Source organism: Calonectris borealis, chromosome 19 (genome assembly GCF_964195595.1).
Source record: "Calonectris borealis chromosome 19, bCalBor7.hap1.2, whole genome shotgun sequence".
NCBI lineage: Eukaryota > Metazoa > Chordata > Aves > Procellariiformes > Procellariidae > Calonectris > Calonectris borealis.
Genome location: NC_134330.1, coordinates 2,227,797 through 2,245,862, shown reverse-complemented (window position 1 = coordinate 2,245,862; position 18,066 = coordinate 2,227,797). Strand labels below are relative to the sequence as shown.

The 18,066-nt window shown below is 40.8% G+C and overlaps 1 protein-coding gene across 7 annotated transcripts in view; it reads right to left on the bottom strand.

Annotated features, from left to right (window-relative positions):
- Nucleotides 1-1,504: 1,504 nt before the first annotated feature.
- Nucleotides 1,505-18,066, bottom strand: part of SYNRG (synergin gamma) — a 44,300-nt gene continuing 27,738 nt past the window's right edge. For 4 of the 7 annotated variants that reach the window (XM_075168358.1, XM_075168361.1, XM_075168362.1 and 1 more), the window contains 8 exons: nucleotides 12,558-13,160; nucleotides 12,038-12,201; nucleotides 11,253-11,306; nucleotides 10,412-10,508; nucleotides 9,977-10,125; nucleotides 7,014-7,124; nucleotides 6,527-6,562; nucleotides 1,505-5,499 (listed from right to left, as the gene is read on the bottom strand). In XM_075168358.1, the coding sequence (XP_075024459.1) occupies nucleotides 5,368-5,499; nucleotides 6,527-6,562; nucleotides 7,014-7,124; nucleotides 9,977-10,125; nucleotides 10,412-10,508; nucleotides 11,253-11,306; nucleotides 12,038-12,201; nucleotides 12,558-13,160 (1,346 nt within the window). In that variant the 3' untranslated portion in view covers nucleotides 1,505-5,367. Of the gene's footprint in view, nucleotides 5,500-6,526; nucleotides 6,563-7,013; nucleotides 7,125-9,976; nucleotides 10,126-10,411; nucleotides 10,509-11,252; nucleotides 11,307-11,447; nucleotides 11,731-12,037; nucleotides 12,202-12,557; nucleotides 13,161-18,066 lie in introns of those variants that run through there. The other 3 variants (XM_075168359.1, XM_075168363.1, XM_075168364.1) reach the window with 2 other exon arrangements.

Genomic DNA, 18,066 nt, shown 5'->3' with positions numbered 1-18,066 from the left:
CATAGGTTCAACAAACTGCGTTAATGCCACACCTGCGCGTGGAGACGCCGCTGTGAAAAGAGTTACTGCAAACCCCTCCTTGCTGCAAGGGCCTCCAAAGCCCAAAAGACGTTTTTCCCGTATGCACTTACATATAGCCCATTCACTTATATAGAGCCCATTCCCCCTGCAAACCCTTCTTTTACCTCTTACCCAGGAGGCACTTAGACAAAACTGCACATAAAAACCCCCAAATACTTCCACAGCATTTTTTCCAACACCACCAACTCGTGGATCTCGCTGTCCTCCGGTATCACAAGCACAAAGCGCGCTCCCGCGCGGGCAGAGGGAGGTCTCCTCCTGCTTCTGCAGATGAGCAAGAACGACGTTTTGGCCCACTGAAGTAAAAGGGAGCTTTGCCATCAGCTGCGTGCGGTTCAGGCTTCGTGGTTGTGCCTCCTGGCCCCGCTTTCAGTGACAAACAAGCAGACATAGGAGACTGACTATCCATTTAAAAAAATACACTCTACTCATCACACTATTTTTATCATGAGTTAAGCTGCACTAGGGAAATGGTAAGTAAGAAAAGGAACTAGAGATTAAAAATCAAGACTAATCGTTAGTCTGGAGACAGTCTGAAAGCATGACATTTCAAAGGGGAAAAATATACTAAAAACTGAAATCTGCTTTCAAAGTTAAACTTTACCTAAAAAATGGACTATGTATAATTTAACAGTATTTTCTATATAAAAACTGGAAGCTAAAAAGTCTCCATTTTGACTAATTATATATACACTTTATACACACACTGCCCTAGTACCTAGGGGAGGGGAAGATGCTAATGTTCAGCCAAGAAAGCATCAAGACTGACTTTTAAACGAAAAGGGAAGTTAGACCTATAAAAAATGTAATAGCCTAATAAAGCACATTATAAAATAAAGAATTCGCCTGCAATACCTGTTAGAGATTATATTATGGAGAAGTACAATGGTATTAATACTTGTAGGTATTTCTTTGCAAAAGGTCCTCGTGTGCATTCTAAGGAGATATTTTGCACGAGTGTCTGTTTTTCCACCCCTCTAAATCCAGTTTTCCGTGCATCCTCAAATCTACAGAAACCAAAGAAGAGAGCGAGCCGCAGTTTACCTCCGGATTGCTGTGAGCACACCAGCTGGATTTGAGGGGAAGAGCATTCTTCCTGCTCCGCACAGGCTCTTCCAAATGGACAATATCTTAAGCGCTTGCAGAATATATGTTATTCGGTGAGACATCTTTCAAATACTAGCCACAAAGAAGGTTCCACTGACACAGCTTCATTATGCTTAAGGCCCTTTTTGTCAACCTTTCAAGGCTTCTCCCGAGTCACGGGAAGCTTTCACCCTGCCCAGGTATTTCTGCGGAGGAGCCCCCCAGGCCGGGGCCCGCGGAGCTCTGACCGCAGATGACAACCTCGGGGCACCAGCAAGCAGCAAAAGCAACGTTTTTTTTCTGGCTGCATCCTGGAACAAGCCACTTCACAGGTTGGTCAGATATGAAACGAGCTCTTTATTGAAAACAAGGTTTGAATCTCAACAAAGGATTTATTAAAGCATTGCAAGAATTAAGGGAGTAAACAATGTACTAAAGGCAATTAATAACACTTATTGTCATTGGATTTAAAATATCAGCAGTGACTCCAGCATAGCACAAACCGAAACAGCTCCAACTACTAATCGCAAAACCACTTCTAGACGACAAATAACATTCACCCAGAAGGAAGAAAAAAGAGTCACAACTTAGAGAGAAGTTTTCTGACCACTTTTCTTCATAAAATTATGACATTTATATTTTAATATCGAGAACTGGAATTAAATACAGGCCCAGAAAGCGAAAAAATCTTTCAGAAAAAGTACTTTGTACAATAGCAGCTTTTATTGAAAAGGCAGTTTTTGTTTCAAGTTTAATTAACCTGACATGTAGCTAACTAGAAACCAGAGCATTCCTTGGGTTTTCATGAGCTGCTGCTTAACCTTGGTGGAACGCCGCTGTCCCTTCACATACATGCTGCACTGTGTTCAAGGAAGGAGCTGCTCAGGACAAACCCAGGTGAAGAGAAGCTGCTGCCAGAGAGGAGAAGTCAGCGGTCAGGTGCAGAACGTAACAATTCCCACGCCACAAATAACCCCCGAGCGGCTACAGCCAGTGCGGGTCAGCAAGCTGGGGGAGACAAACCGACACCCGGCACGGGTGGGCAGGGGAATAGGCTGGAGCAGCCCGTTCGCTCCCCAGCACCCCGACCACCAAGGAGAAACTGCAACACACCAAGACAGCACGGAAGCATCAGGAATACATCTGGGCAAAGCGATGTAGACATTAAGTAACAGAGCGAATAATCTGCTAGAATTCCAAATATACACAAATATACAGAAAAATCACTTTCCATAGGCAACCCCAAGGCAGCTCCAGAGAACACATACATTAAAAAAAAAAAAAGAAAGAAAACCACGTTTCTCACTTTTTTCTAGAGAAAGAATACATGCAGGAAAAGGAGCTGCATTTATAAAATTCAACACAACCAAAGCAAAGGCAGCGTGTCCATTAGCCTGTACGCAAAGGCAGGCGGGGAACGTGGTCTGCTACAATGCACTGTAGAAGTTACCGTAACCTTGGATACAGATTGCAAGGACACTGGGCTTTGGCTGGCAGCGTAATATCTGAGAAGATGCTGGATGCAACAGTGACTCATTTTAATGAGCAGGACATGTAAGTGAGATGATCCTCATTGTGCAATGCCTTTATCAAGGGTATCTACACGCAGAACATTTGGTGTATTCCCATGACGTAAAGGTGTTCAGTTCAGAAGAACGCTTTCTGCTTGCCACAAACGCAGTAATATTGCCTGCTGCTTTCCCTTCTGTAGGGAGCAAGCAAGCAGTAGTGTCATACTTCAGTAAGCTCTGCTGCAATTATAATTGTAAATGTCGATTCCTTATTTTTATGGGCCAAAAGACACGCTGGATACATCTCAGAGAGGGAACTTACTTGCTTAACGAGTACATTAACAAGTACAAGAAAAACATCACTGAAAAATGCTTTTATGACAATATAGCTGGTACTGTATTTGAAATACTGGTTGCTTTAAGTTCCACATTGTGGCCTCTTTTATTTGTGGCATTCTCTTTTAATTAGAAAAAAAATCCTATCTAGCTAAGTGTTCAGGAACTGTGGTGGAAACCCACGCTAACAATAAACTCCCTTTTCCCAATACAGCATTTCATAGGCAACAGCCTTTGCGTCAGCCAGATACTCAAAACCACTCGAGAAGTCCCCTCGCTAGCAGCAAGACGAGGCATTTGCTTGAAGTCAGACAATGCTTAAGTGCTTCTGTAATTCAGTGTGCGAAAGTGAGCGCTGGCTGACTGCGCTGGGTAGACCCCAAACATCAAGAGGAATACTTGCACGGCTGATGTATACAGCAGCCCCTAATTACGATGGAAAACAATGTATGTGGTCAAAAGCTGTGGTGCTGGCTGCTGTAACTATTTCACACCTAATAAATGAAACAGAGAGCAAGCAATGAGTGACTGCCCTTTTTTTTGATAATTACTGGGCAACAGAAGGCAGGCAGTCACTGTCACACTAGTGAAAATCTGCCACTTGGTTAGCTTGAGCTTGCGACTGGAGGCGCAAGTTGCTTATTTTATGAATGAGCTAATTTCAGGCAGCAGGAAGATTTATTTTAATTTGTGTAAATAAGGGGCCAGACACCTAGCACTCTTATTAGCCAAGATTGTTTCATTTGGTATAATTAATAGTTTAGTATAACTAAGCCTTTTTTTTTTTTTTAAATAAAAAGCATTATTTTTCCTCATTGTAATTTCTGTTTCAGCAGATAACCACTGGTCAATGTCAGCTACTCATAATGGAGGCAAGATTAACTCGGAGAAGCTGTTAATATCTTTGGAGAGAAGAGAGATTTTCTAGAGATCTGAGAAACTTAAGTCGAAGAATTAAGAAGCAAGTTGTACCCGATGGATATACACCCCTCTTCATTCTCTGCAGACCAAGTAAGACCGTATAGCGGTAAGGCTCTTAAAATAATGCCATGAAGCTCCCACTAGGTTTAAAATTCTGTGACTAGCACTGCAGCTGATTGCACTGTCGTCTGGGTGTCGTACCTGAAGAGAGAATCAGGTACTTTAGATGTATGGGTAACGTTTTGTGATAGTCTGCGATACTAACCTCCTTCTGTCCAGACAGCTGAACCTACCACGAGCAACGGAACGGCAGGTGAGCCACAGCCTGCTTCAAAAAATAGCCTGCTTCAAAAAATAGCCTGCTTAAGGGCAACTTTCAGTGTTAAGTCACACCCACCTGTAGCAGGAGCTAAGGGCCATCTTGTGCGGCCAGTGCGGAGTCAGAGAAACACCTTATTACAGATAGCACTAGACCGCACAAGTTACATGCAGGCATCCCATCAAGAAAAGCATATTAACGTACAAAAAAGGTAATATATACAGAGGAGCAGACACTCTGTATCAGTGGAGTCCAATTTTCAACAGCGATGCAGCCACACAACTACCAAAGGGTCAGGTGAAACATAACAAATCATACCTGTAGTTCAGGACAAGTCCAGGGAAGGAGTTTGTCTACAACTTGCTTGCTACAACACAGTAGCAAAGACTACAAGTTTTAAAATCCAGCTGCCTGTACTAAAGAATCCAGATATTACAGGGAAAATGTCAACAATTTTTTCAAGTCCTTATCCCCCGGTACTAACCAGTTATGCATATGAATACAATATAATTTACAGTGCAGAACAGTGGAAGTATAAATATACAATGGCTCTCTGCAGTTTCATTCCTTCTAAGTCAATAATTCATTTTGCCTTGAAAGTTACTGTGACTCATGCATTGTATGCATTGTAATATTATAGCAGCAGACATTTAACGAAAAACAACATGGTCCATATACCAAAAAACATTAAAGAAAAGACTTGTTTGTAAATACGTACTTCAAGTATGTAAGTGGTCACTTCTATGCAAATCAAGCTAGCATTTCAGTTTTTCTTGGAACCTAGGTACTGGCCTTTCTCAGAGGTTTATGCACTTGGTTAGCAGACTGCTTTTTACAAAGACTAATCCGCTTTCATCTCGAGAAAGACTGAAATGCTGCATTTTTTGCCACACTACATTTTTTTTCCGGTTATTTCTGAAGCCCTGGCCATATCAAGTGAAATTCTTCATAAGCAGTTTGTATGTGACAGTGGCTCTAACCCATTACGGTACAAAAATCAAAGCGAAACATTTCAAACACTAACCACACCTCAAGCCACTTACCCTACCACACCATTTACCCCAAGCGTCCTGCATTATTAGACCCGATACTCCATCTTCAGTGCAACGGCTTTCAGAGCAGGTCTGGCAAAATGAGACCTGGAGGTTTTGGCTCCACACAGTTGATCCAGAAATTTGCACAGCTTGCATGGTATTGGTGCCCTCCATACGCCAGCTTAAAGTTATCCGTTTCCGAATTAAAGGCCTAAAATAACAAGAATTGAAACAAGTGTGACAGTCTCATCTACTCCAGGATCTAGAAACGAGGGTGGAAGATGGATCCTGCAGAGGTATCACCCCAGAATGGCACAGCATGGAAGGACCTTCTCACTCTGAACAGACCACCCAATAAACTGTATTTTATTTTAGTCTGCAAAGTGTTTGCAGGTGGACAAAAACGCCAACCATCACACCTGATGCATACTTTGCCTGTTACACCCTGTATTAAGGGAGCCATCCGATTAGCGTGCTGTCTGATCCGACACCTCGCAACCACCTCACCTTGTTTCATGCATCTGCCACTTCTGCTACGTATCCACGCAAGATAAATGCTTGTTCTGCCAGCCAGTAGATAGCCACTGCCTTTATTTCACTGGGTCAAATTTTGCTGTGATTTAGGCAGGTGCAATTCTTGATATTAGTGTTATTTCAGGTTGAATTTGATCTACTTTCTTCTGTTAATTGAAGCTGCTTTACAACAGGAGCTTCTGAACAGAGCGCGTGAAGCCATGAACAAGCTTAAAACATCTCGAGGTTGGTTGCTAGGAGATACTTTCCAATGCTTCACAGCTACCTATTTAAAAAAATATTCTAACCCTGTCCCCCCCCCTGGATTTCCTGCGGAGATTTCTAAAAATGCCATTGCCTACTACATATAACCAAAAGTCAATATTTGTGGCAAAAACACCCCTACAGTCCCCCCCCTTCTGGAACAGACAGACAGGCAGCTACAAATTCAGAAACTCACTGCAGTGAATTTTCTACCGCACAACAGAAGTAGCACAAAACCAGAAAGCTATTCACAAGGTACAAGCATGCAGACAAGACAAAGGGGAGGCTCTAGAGCGTGTTAGTTGATCAGATCGAGTGTTACGGTCACAGAAAATGACTAGAAGAAAAGGATTCATGATTGGTACAATTGAGAATGACAGCTGAAGGCCAGTTAGCAGTTCAGCCTTCCACACTCAACTAAGAATGATTCTATAAAGAATATGTTTTTTACAGATTCATACTTTTCTAGGAAGCTCTTCCACAGGTTTCTCTTCTTTCTGAAATAACGTTGAAACCAGAAAGTCAGCAAAACTGCCGATATATGTTAGTTGGTTGGCATTACTCTGTACATATCCTGGGATTCCCTCCCAGCTCTGCTAATTGCAATAGTCCCCTCCTGGTGATCCTCAGAGAGGCATCTCATAAAGAAAAGTCATTAGAAGATTTTTTTTTTTAAAAAATAGATATACTTCTTAAGTCTTAGTATCCCAGTTTCCTCCCCATGATGAACAATTTAACTCAACCCTTTATCCACATCTGTGTCATACCCAAAGCCCAATGAATACAGGACACGGACTATTTCAGCCCCATCTGTTGGTCAGATTTTGCCTTTGCCACTTCCAGTTGCAAATTATAGCCACGAAATTTTTTTAAATACGCCCAAGGCCTAAATGAAAGTCCAAACTGTAAATTAAAAATGAGTTTAACAGTAGAGGCCACTATACTTACTTTACTTCTTGAATCCACATTTAGGAGGCACACTCCACAGGCAAGATCTTGGGCATTTTTAATCCCTGGACGCAGCATACAAGAAGAGAAATCCAGTGAGTTTTCATCTGGCTAAAGAAACGAGACAATAAAATTTAGGCATTTTCAGAGACTGAAAAAGTTTCAGACATCATGATAAAAGCTATTGATCTGGTTGCTACCGAGAGCCATGGTATCACACCGGCAACAAGGCAGGCATGATGTATGACATTTTCTCATAAATTGATGTGTGATTTAATCAAAGCCATTCGTATGTATTTGCAATCCTGCTATGCAATCTCCAACAGCATTAGTTTATAACACTCAAGCTCTTGGAAAAGGGTTAGACTACAAAGGAAAGAATTCTTAAGTTCTGCATTCCCACATCAAAAGGGGAAGAAACTTCTGAGAAAGAGCCCAGGCGGCGGCTGCTACATTTCAACTGCAGCGCATTAAGAACTGGACGAAGATAAACACTGGTATGCAACAACTATTTGTGCAGCTGCAAGGAAACGAGCCATCGGCCAGCACAGCTTTCACGAGTTTGTATTTGAAGTGGTGTCTGTATCAGTGTTTATTGACCTGAATTCCGTATTATTGCCTGATCAAAAAAGGGCAGTTGTTATTCCTTCTGAAGGTTTTTCTGAAGCTAGAATATGGCACAGCAGTACCAAATGGGATGGTAAGGTTAACCAAACCATAGCAGAATTAAGGTCGCCGGCCATACACAAGCTCAGGTTAAAGAGAGGCAAAGGATGGGAGAATAAGCCTGCAAATAAGTAATAAATTAATATAGTCACTTTTCCGGTAAGCAAGCTTACATTTCAGCCACAAGATAAATGATAATTTAAAACTTTGCATAAGGATGGTATAAAACTGTGGAAGTTTTGCTTGAAGGTAGTAGTGCAAATAAAAGCAATGCCTAGAAATGCAAGCAGCTTAAAAAAATCGTGTGATCATGGAACACGTGTACTCTTAATCCATCCTCTAGGTATGCTGATCGTGCTCCCCCGCTGAATGGCTGGAGAATAATTGGAATCCTGAAAAAAACACCCTTTAATCTTTAAGTAGATCAATCAAATTAATAAAGGCACTCTAATATTTGTTTACCAAATGCATGAGTGAAACAAATGAGAAGGTCATCCTGTAATTTGCAGTGAAAAACCACAAGGTTGTGCATAAAATTACCTTGCAACAAAATCCTTTAAAAGATAAAATTAACCTTTCCAAGCACATGCCTCTGAGCTAGAATACTTCTCTCTACTTAATTGGCAATTCTGCATCATTTGGGATAGAAGACCAGGGGAAGAAGGTATGGTTCCACACCTTCCAGTGACCCAGGCGGAGAAGAGAAACAAAAAGGGACGATTTTGAGAGCTCCAGGAGTCAGGGGTCCCTGGCTTTTAGACTTCAGAAGTACTGTGTGTTTATGAGAAGTCGTTATTCGCAGCTCCTCATATGCTTAAAATTCAGCTGGACTGCTACCAGCCAGGAGCTGCTGCAGCTCGGAGAACACGTGGCCAAGCTCTGGACTTTAAGGTAATCCCTGTAATCTTCCAAGGAAAAGCACTTTAAGAACTGAACTTTAATTCACTTGCTTAAATCAGGAAAGGATCCTGGTAGCTTTTTAGATTGTTACTATCAACAATGCCAGAGTTCAAACAGATGAATCCCAGTCTATCAACTTCATCTGCCAAGCAGTAAAATATTGGAAGTATAAATTTCATATTATGACAGGCTTTGTGCAACACAGGACATCACCAAAAATACCTGCTCACCACCGCTGTTTGTACTGGAGAGGTTTAAAATGTGTAAAAGGTGTGTAAAAAGGGACTGATCATTTATAATACCTGTTTTGCAGGGAATGGCAGTGAGCTGAAGATGGCTATTTCAAGCAGAAACCAAGTACTCTGGGCCTTACTTATAAACAAGTGTTTATTGGGGAGCAAAAATCTTCAGTGGCCATAGTTGCATTGCAAGAAGGAAGCCACAAATTAAACTGTTCAGTGAAAACATAACCATGGTAATGATCTGCTTATTGATGCTTGGTGCCATATACTGATACTAAGAGTTAAAGGCTCCTTAGGTATACACTGAGTTAAAGGGATCCATTATGCAAGATGCTATCAAGCACCTACAGACGGAGGAGTCCCTACAAATATGAGTTTTACCATGGTTAAAAAAGTAATTTTGCACATTGTATTTCCTGCAACATACATACACCAAAAAGTGCAAGGTATTTAATGGCACGGTGATTTTCTTGCCTTTTAATTGTGTGTATTCTGTACCCGGCCCAATGTGCCCTTCTTTTTCCCCAGTTCCTTTGCAGACCTTCCCATGGGGAGCTCCTTCTCTGAAAGGCCACCCCTCAGCCGGCCCCTCACCATCCCTCCCTGTAACACTTGCCCAGTTATGTAGAAAGCTCTAAAGCTCCTACCAGGCTGTCTCAGAGCAACTGAGCTTTTTCTGGCAGTTCTATTCAGAGGAGGAAAAGCTATTTAGTCTGTAGCAGGAACCAAAACAAACTTCGGCATTTCCAAATGCAGAGAGAAAGGAAAAGTTTAGTTATTCCTGTGTTGCTACATTGTGTGCTCCTGTATCCTGAGCATTAAAACTAATTGCAGGGGTATTACAAAGACAAGATATGTCCACATTATTCTGGCTTCATAAAATGGCTTATTTAATTTTTATTAAATTTCCCTTACTGGAGAGGTCCACAGACACACAGGGTATCATGTAAATCATTAAGACACTGAGATAACATCACGTTTGTACATAAATAACAGTTTTCTTACAGAAAGCTTTAAACTGGATTTCACAAATCAGTGCATTTCCATTTTGCGAGAGAAAAATACAAACTGTAAAGTTAGGACACCCCGTGAAGTCACTTTACATACAATTATGACCTTTCTTTTAGTAAAGACATAGCTTATTTTTGATCTTACCGTTAAAGCGGCAAGTGACATGAAGCTTATTAGGTTGTTCCACACTTTATCAATATCCTTCAGCAGCTGCTGGAGTTTCTCACTACAAACAGCAGTTGCTTTGATACCCAGTTCAACTCTCTTTGTTACTCTGTAGACTTCAACAACCCCTGTTGATAAAAAACACAGGGGAGGATTGCAGAGAATTCACTGCAAGCACAGGTTCCTGAAACTTTAACTCAGAAATAGCACAAAATAGGCATGGCACACGAAAGGTGGTCATGGACAGTTATTTCAAAGTAGTAGTTACATTTATTTAGCAGAAGAGATGTTCATTATTTCAGTGCAGGCAAAGATTAAGCTAAAAAATAATACCATTTTGGAAAGAGTGATTATATATTACTGTTTTTCAGAGGAGAACTTTCAATGTAAGAGACATGGTAAATTAAAACATACCTAGTAAATATTCCATGCCTTGAGCAGACTGGATAACTTCAGTGCAGACGGATGAACTACTTATTCCATTTAAGGTATCATTTGCTTTCTTTATGACCTGGTGGAAATGAATTTCATAAAATGATGGTGTTATCTACCTTAAAATAATTATTACAAACAAGACTGTCCCCAACAGAAACAGTTATACAAAAAAGAAGACAAATTAAATAAGAAATAGTTGCCATAGTCCATCACATGTTTTTATATATTCACGTTGTAACTATAAGTAGATCAGGGGAAAAGTATGAACGTTTAAAACCTTAATGTATTCCCTCAAATATTTTCATTACCAAAATAATAGTTTTAAGAGTATGCATGCATTGCTATCTAGTTTAATAATAGCAGTCACAGTTTTGGCTGTCTAATACTCAAATGCAAAGAAGAAATTTTAAGGAAAACTAATCTGGCTGTGAAACACCTGACACCACTACCAAAAAATTAACGGCCGCTCCGCACAGCACGTGAAGCAAGCCTGTTTCTCAAGACGTGCTGAAGAGCCAGATGCTGCTATCAACGCCCTGAACAACATGCCTTACTGGGCACCCAAAACACAGGAACACCAAATTAACTCCTGACCTTGAAAATTTAGGCAAAAGCCAAACTAATCACAAATGACAGGAAGATTAGTGTAGGATCTTTAACTGAGGAGGTAATGCTTCTGCTGCGTGACAGTTTTTGGTTCAAAAATTGTAATCCACTTGGGCTGATTTACACCCTTTCTGTGTCTATATGGTCTTAAACACTGAATGAGGTGGAACCTACAGGAAGGAGGAAAAGGTTTCCGAGGAGGCTATACACTTACTTGCAGGGCACTCTCCAAGCATCTCTGCCATTCATACGCATACCTCTCACTTTCCTATTTGAAAGAAAAGGACAGTCTGAATCTTGTTCCTACACACATTTCCCTTTCTCCTATCACAATAGACATACAGTAGACAGGTATTTCAGGAGACTTTGCAGATTAGCTACTTTTAACATACCTATTCCTAATTTTCCTCCCATTCTTTAAATATTCTCTTTGCACCTGAACTCTAAAATTTGATTTCTGGGAGTTAGAACTAGTTTCAAAGGGAAGAACATATATGAATGGGTAAAAAGTTTGCATTGCACTTACCTACGCGCGACACATTTGTTACAGGTCTGCTGTTCTAGACACGGGGATTAGCAGAATTTAATCTGAGTCCTTTTACCATCTATTCTCAAGATGAGCAAGAGAAATAACTGCCACACAGCCAGAAAAGTTAAGCCACTTCCCAAAGCCAGTGGTCTCAGTGCCAAAGCTGGAATTAGATTTAAGTCGTAACTAATTTCCAGTTACAGGCTTCGACTGCAAGGTCAAGGGATTCTGACTGACTTTCAGACAACAGCATTTTCTTCCTGCTTCACAAGACTCGAAAGACAGGAAAGAAGAAACCTCCTTTATGAGAAGTTTCCAATCAAAACATCTACCCTTACCCAGATGCCATCTTAGAATCACACCCTAAATTCAAATAGCTAAAGTCCCAAAGAGCTGGGACACAGAACACCCGTGATAGCACACTGATGAAAGCCCTTGCCAATTTACTTCTATTCCAGATAATTCCTTACCTCAACTTCCCCAGTCAAGTCTTTGTATTTGTCTCTGATGACAGGCAAAGCAGGCTTCTCACTTAGAGTATTTGAACGATCTCTAAACGGCTGTTCCAAAACTGGCAAAGGTGAAGAGCGACTTATTTCTCGGTCACCTAGGCTTAAGCTCCTTTTATGAGACCCTAAAAAGTTAGGATATAAACAAGTTAGTCTTCTACTCATAAAGGCACAGACTACTTAAAATGAATGAAGTCCGTAGCAAGGGATGCACTACTACTCCAGAAGAACAAAGCCTTCTATTTACTTGGTGACGGGTGCAAATTTCCCCCGTTCCTCAATTCTTACAACCTTTTGGCACAAATTTTTTTTTCTTCTAGAACGAGACCTGCTCCAAACACAATAGAAACCAAGAGAAGATTCAGCTTTTTTCCAGTAGCCTTTGGAACAATCCCCATTGGCTAATTTATAATTTGATTAGAAAAATTAGCCTTTGATGAGCACATGCATTATGAGCTTCCTGCCCCCCCAGCAGGCTTACCTTGAACAGAGAGGTCAAAGGTAGCCAGTTCACTCTTGATCATTTCTTCACTAGATTTCACCTTGCCTTGGGAAGTTGCCACCAAGAAGTCAAACTTGCTGATTTTTGGCTTTTCACTCTGGAATTCTCCAAAGTCATCTGTAGATTCTCTTTGCAGTTCAGAAGAGATACCACTCGCAAGGAAGTCTGCCTCTTGATTTGTGTCAGCTGCTGCTGCTGCATCCTGTGCTTCTGATGAAGGTCTTGCAAAATCACCAAAGTCTCCAATGTCGTCGTCGCTTGGACCGCTGGATACTAGTCCAGAGTCTTTAAAGTTTGCGAAGGCTGCAAAGGAAACATCCTGTAAAGCATCCTCGCTAGAAAAGGTTGTCACTTTGGAAACTGTTGTCATGGTAATGTTTTCTGAACTGCCAAACAAGGTCTCCTTCTTCTGAAGAACAGAAGTAGCCGCAGAGGATCCACTTCCTGAAGACTGGACAAAGGAGGAGAGCTTCTTGCCCTGATGAATGTCTTCTTTGTCGGACCAGTCATAGCTTGCCAGGCTGCTCACTGCAGACCCACTGTTACAGCTTCCAAATGGGGCGCATTTTAAGTCATCTATATCTGAGAAAAACAAACCCCTGCAATTAGAAGCTGAAGTTCAAACGTTAATCTCCCTACACTGTATAAAAACAATAGCAACTTGCTAAGAGCCTTAAAGCGCTGCAAGAACAAACACAGTGAATTGTTGTTTCAATGAAGCTTAAACTAGAGTTTGCACAAAAATAATCTGAAAAATACCTAGGCATGTCATGCAAAAAAAAAAAATCTCCATTTAATAACTGTAAGCCTTGACCTTTGAATATTGCCTTGTATTTTAAGCTGAAAGTCACCATCCCACTACGAGTAGTGAAGAAACACTAAAAAAATAAATGTTTCTAGACAGTACAGACTGCACAGATCACCAGTTCAGTTTTCTGATGCTGGCTGCAGAATCTACAATCAAAAGGTAAACATTAGCAACTCAAACATCTTATCACATTATTTCATCTTATCAAAACCAACCACACAGAAAACTGGGCTAACTTCCCCATTCCCTCCGATGAAGTATTAATACACTTTAATTTTATATTCATGCTTTGATACAAATAATGTATAAAAATGTGCTGCAAGAATTTTTATAAAATAGAAATCCTGTTTAAGCTTATCACAGTTACTGCAGTGCCGCACGGCCGACTCTTCAAACTTACAGGTTCCAGGAATGAGATTAATATTGCGAAGATCTTGTTTTAGCTTTTACAAACTGTTTATTCAGTTAAGTATAGAGAAAATCCAATTATTTTGCAGAAAGCTCCAAACATTTATACTCACCTGGCAATTATATGGGCCAACAGGTTCTTCTCACGGCCGTGAGCAGGTATAAGATATAGCCTGGTTGCTTACATTAGAGCCAGCAAAGGAGCCTACACAGTGACCAGCGGACACTCTGGCCGCTACTCATTCAACTGATCTTTCACGTTTAGACTGAGATTGATCCATAGTGAAGGCACAGAGAGCCGAGGGCTGGGTAGTTTTCATTAGAGCAGTAAAAAAAAAAAAAAAAAGCCCTACTCTACTACATTTGGCATTTGTTTTCCAGCATTAACGATTGTCAGTTTGGATTAGACATTCAGCCGCTGCTCAGTGCCTAGGGTCAAACAGGCTGAAGGTAAAGCAAACCCAAGCCAGAAAATGTATTCTCTTAGCATCGTTTTAGCTGAGACTGTTCTGATAAACACGATGGTTTTAACCGGCTGGCACGCTGTAACAGCAACGTGGTTTGATACAGCCAGGGTGAGAACAAGCTGACTTTCCAGCCGCCCTCTTTATTCAATGTGGCCACAGCAGCCTGAGGATTAAGCCACTTTAACAAAACATTTCTGCCTTCATTTATTCATTTTACTGGAAGGGGAGAGCACGCCACGCTTTAGGCTGCTTTCCAGGCATGACCCACATACATAGCTAATTAAAAAGTCCAACAAATATACAATTTAATGACAGAGTTTAATGGCTGCTAGAATAAAGCGAAGAGGCCCTTTGCAATGGGTCAGCGAGGCACGGCGTGTCACCCGGCAGGTTTTCCTAAGGGACCGTCTTCCTGCGGCTGCTGCAGTTGCACGACAGCACCTCAGTAACAAACGTTAGCACCTTGCATATATACAGCAAGATTTCAAAGTGCCATTCGAATATTAAATTTGTAGAGCAAGCAGTTTACAGAAGGGTAAACAGACGAGAGATGAAATCACCTGCTCATGGCAAAACTGAACAGAAAGAAGGCTCCGAGGTGAAAAGGAGCTGACTTGCAAGGGATCGGTAATTTATCACAAGAAACCACACCTTGTGCTCTCAAATACACGGTTTTGTTTAAAGAACTTAAATGAAAGCTTCGCTAGCATTAAAGAGAGTGCCAGAATAACCTCCAAAATGTTAGCCAACTGTAATTAATCCTGGGATCTTGAAAATACCAGTGTACTAGGCAACCTCTTTTTTTTTTTTTCGTGTTGACTCCAAAGCCCAGGAAAGATTTAAGCATTGCTATTGTCTCGGTCTTCACCAGGAAATGAAAAGAAAGAGCGATGATCCTACTGTGAAGATCTGCACAATCTATTGTGAATGATTTCTTTGATAACTGGTAAGAGTTTGAGCTGAAAACACATCCTAAAGGAGCAGGTCAGTGAGCTCCTCCCGCTCTGATCCCGGCTCAGGGACAGGCAGAATGAGCAGCAGGCTTCGGTGGGAATCCTGAGCTCCCCGTGCTTCGCCTGAACCAATAGGTCACGGCAGGGAAGGCAGAACAGGATTTTAATTATTCACAAACTGAGATTCAAGATTCTCGAGGTGAATTCATGCAGACATGAAGCCCATCTGCATAGGTGTAAGAGCCGAGATGAAATGTAATAGTTCACTTCTATACACTTTATTTATTTGGATAGTTACGAAAGGATTACTCTGGTGAATAAACTTTCCTAAGAGTATTATATTACAGGAAAAAATACTGTGTTCAGAAACAACATGTTTACAGCTAAAGCAGCCCTAAAACAATTTATTGAAAAGTACGAAAAATAAGAATGTATGTGTAACTGTCCATAATCCAAGGTAAACTAGCTTTTATAAGAATTTTTACTCTATTGCAAAAAAACCCAGCATTTTGCTGTGCCATGCACTGCACTTCATAGAATCATTTGCCACAAGTTAGATGTTTGAACAGAGGAAGTAAAATCATAACCTTTGTCATAGCTACAGCAAAACTAAAGACTTATCCCAGCTCTTCGCACATTGCTGCATAATGAAAAGAGGAGCATTCTTCCCCCCTGCAGGTAGCAGAGCAACTTGCCACCAGACTAACAAGCGAAGCCGCAGTTTACACGTGAAAAGCACTTCTTGGTTGACCCTAGAGAACTCTTCATGGTGTGGGTATCTTTATTATTGGCAAAAAGATGGTTTTATTAAGCAGTGTTAAGAAGTGCTCCTCCAATAGCCTTTTTCTTAAAGACCACAGATACGTTTAGTGAATAAAAAAGCTCCAGTTAAAATGCTGCAGTTATCGCCTCTGATGCAATAAAAGCTTCATTTTGCTGGTATGGCAATTCAAAATTTAAGAAGATGCATGTGTATCAGTAATATTTTTTTCAAAGCAAGAGATGATTAAGTGGGAAAAAAAAAAGAATTACTTCTAACTAAGCATCACACCTAGCAAAGACAGACGCTACAGAGCAACCACCATTTTCTCCTGGAGGACACTTTTAGTAACAACAGAATCTGAACTGAAGCATCAAATTCTATCAAAAAAAAAAGCAAAATCCATTCAAAATTCTATGAAAGTGCTTTGTTTTGGGGATATGCAATCTTTTTTTGTAACGTTAAAAGTGATTTCTTAGTTAGCATTTTTTGGAGAGCATATAGCAAATTCCCTGTTGAAGCAGGGCAAATCTTAAATTGATCATGCGTTAGGAATCCTATAATCCTACCACAAGAGATTATCAATAGATTTCAGTGAAATATATCGTCATAAAACAGTATTCCTTAGTAATCTCAGTAGCGTAATCTCTGTGGTGTCTTCCAGAAAGAACACAGCAGGTTTGAGTTTAGTTTTGTTCTAAAAATCCAAAAGCTCTTATGCCCAATATAGTTAAAGCCACATGTCGTTGGCACTGTCAGCTTTGCACTGGTGAGACCACGAAACACACCCCGGATTAAATACACTGGATATAAATTCTCAAATCACTTAAAGATGGGGCAGGGTGGGAAGGGTGGGTGTGCGTCTGTAAAAATAAAAGTCAGATCCATTCCAATGTCACGTAACCACATTTTTTTTCCCCTTAAAAATATTTTTTAGTGAACCAAGAATGGAAAAAGTGATCTTCACAGTGTCATGCTGGAGCGCAGTAAGTTTCCAAAAGCTTTAGAAACCAAACCCGATTTGTATTTCTTCCAAAGCAAACGGTTTGAAATATTTACCACGTATTTTCCATCCATTTTGAACTACCAAAACCATAGTCCAACCTGCCTGATCATCACCTGGGGACAGCTACAGCTATACAAGCCAGCCATGCAGCTGCTGGAGAGCAGCAGAGCCATAGCTGCCACGGAATGTACAGGAGAATACCGACAGAGGATGAAATACAGTTAAAAGACTGTTTCCCGGTGTTATCTCATCTACAGAAAAACTTGACATCCTTCATTTCAGCCAACTATAACAATTTATTTCAACTACCAAGGATTAAGTTATGGCTGGAGGCAATTTACAAGCTGGAGCCTTCAATGTCAACAGTTGAATCATTTAAGGAAAACCCTTGACAGCGTTAGTGGTATTCTAAAGAAAACTGAAAAAGACAATTCAGAAGATTGTAATATATTTAGTGGTTTTAACCAACGTAGGAGACTTTCAAGTTTTTATATTTCAGTTTATATTAAATTCTGATGAATAAATATAACTCTTGTGTCATTTTTTGGTTGTTAGGGTGACGCAGGTGGTAGCTAGTTCTGTTCCTAGTGGAAGAGCATCAAGGCACCAAAACCAGAGCTGTTAACTGGGAACATCACCAGCAGTCTGAGCCAGAAGTCCGGAGATGGAACGGGGACAGGCACCACCTCCTTACCGCCTCCAGTGGGCTTCACCTGATAAAGGCAGAGATGAAACTGGAAGGATACAGAGGCTCGTATGCACTACTGCCATCTGTATCTTGCCTACCAGCAATCAGAAAAATTCAAAGCCCATTTCTCAGCTGGTGAAGTCTGGAACAGCGTTAACGATAAGGGAGTTACTCCAATTTACTTTCGTGGAAGATGGCAGTACCTAGCACTGCTAAGGTGGAAACCATCAAGAACGCTGACTGTAAGATAAATTAAAATGAAGGAAAAAGGAGAACAGCCTTCAAACCTTGTGGAATTAAAGAATTTGCTAACTATTTTTAAATTGTCATGATAAACAACGTTTCACAGCAAAATAAAGACCCCCTGAGCTTGCATTGGAAGCGGAGAGCCGGCTCAG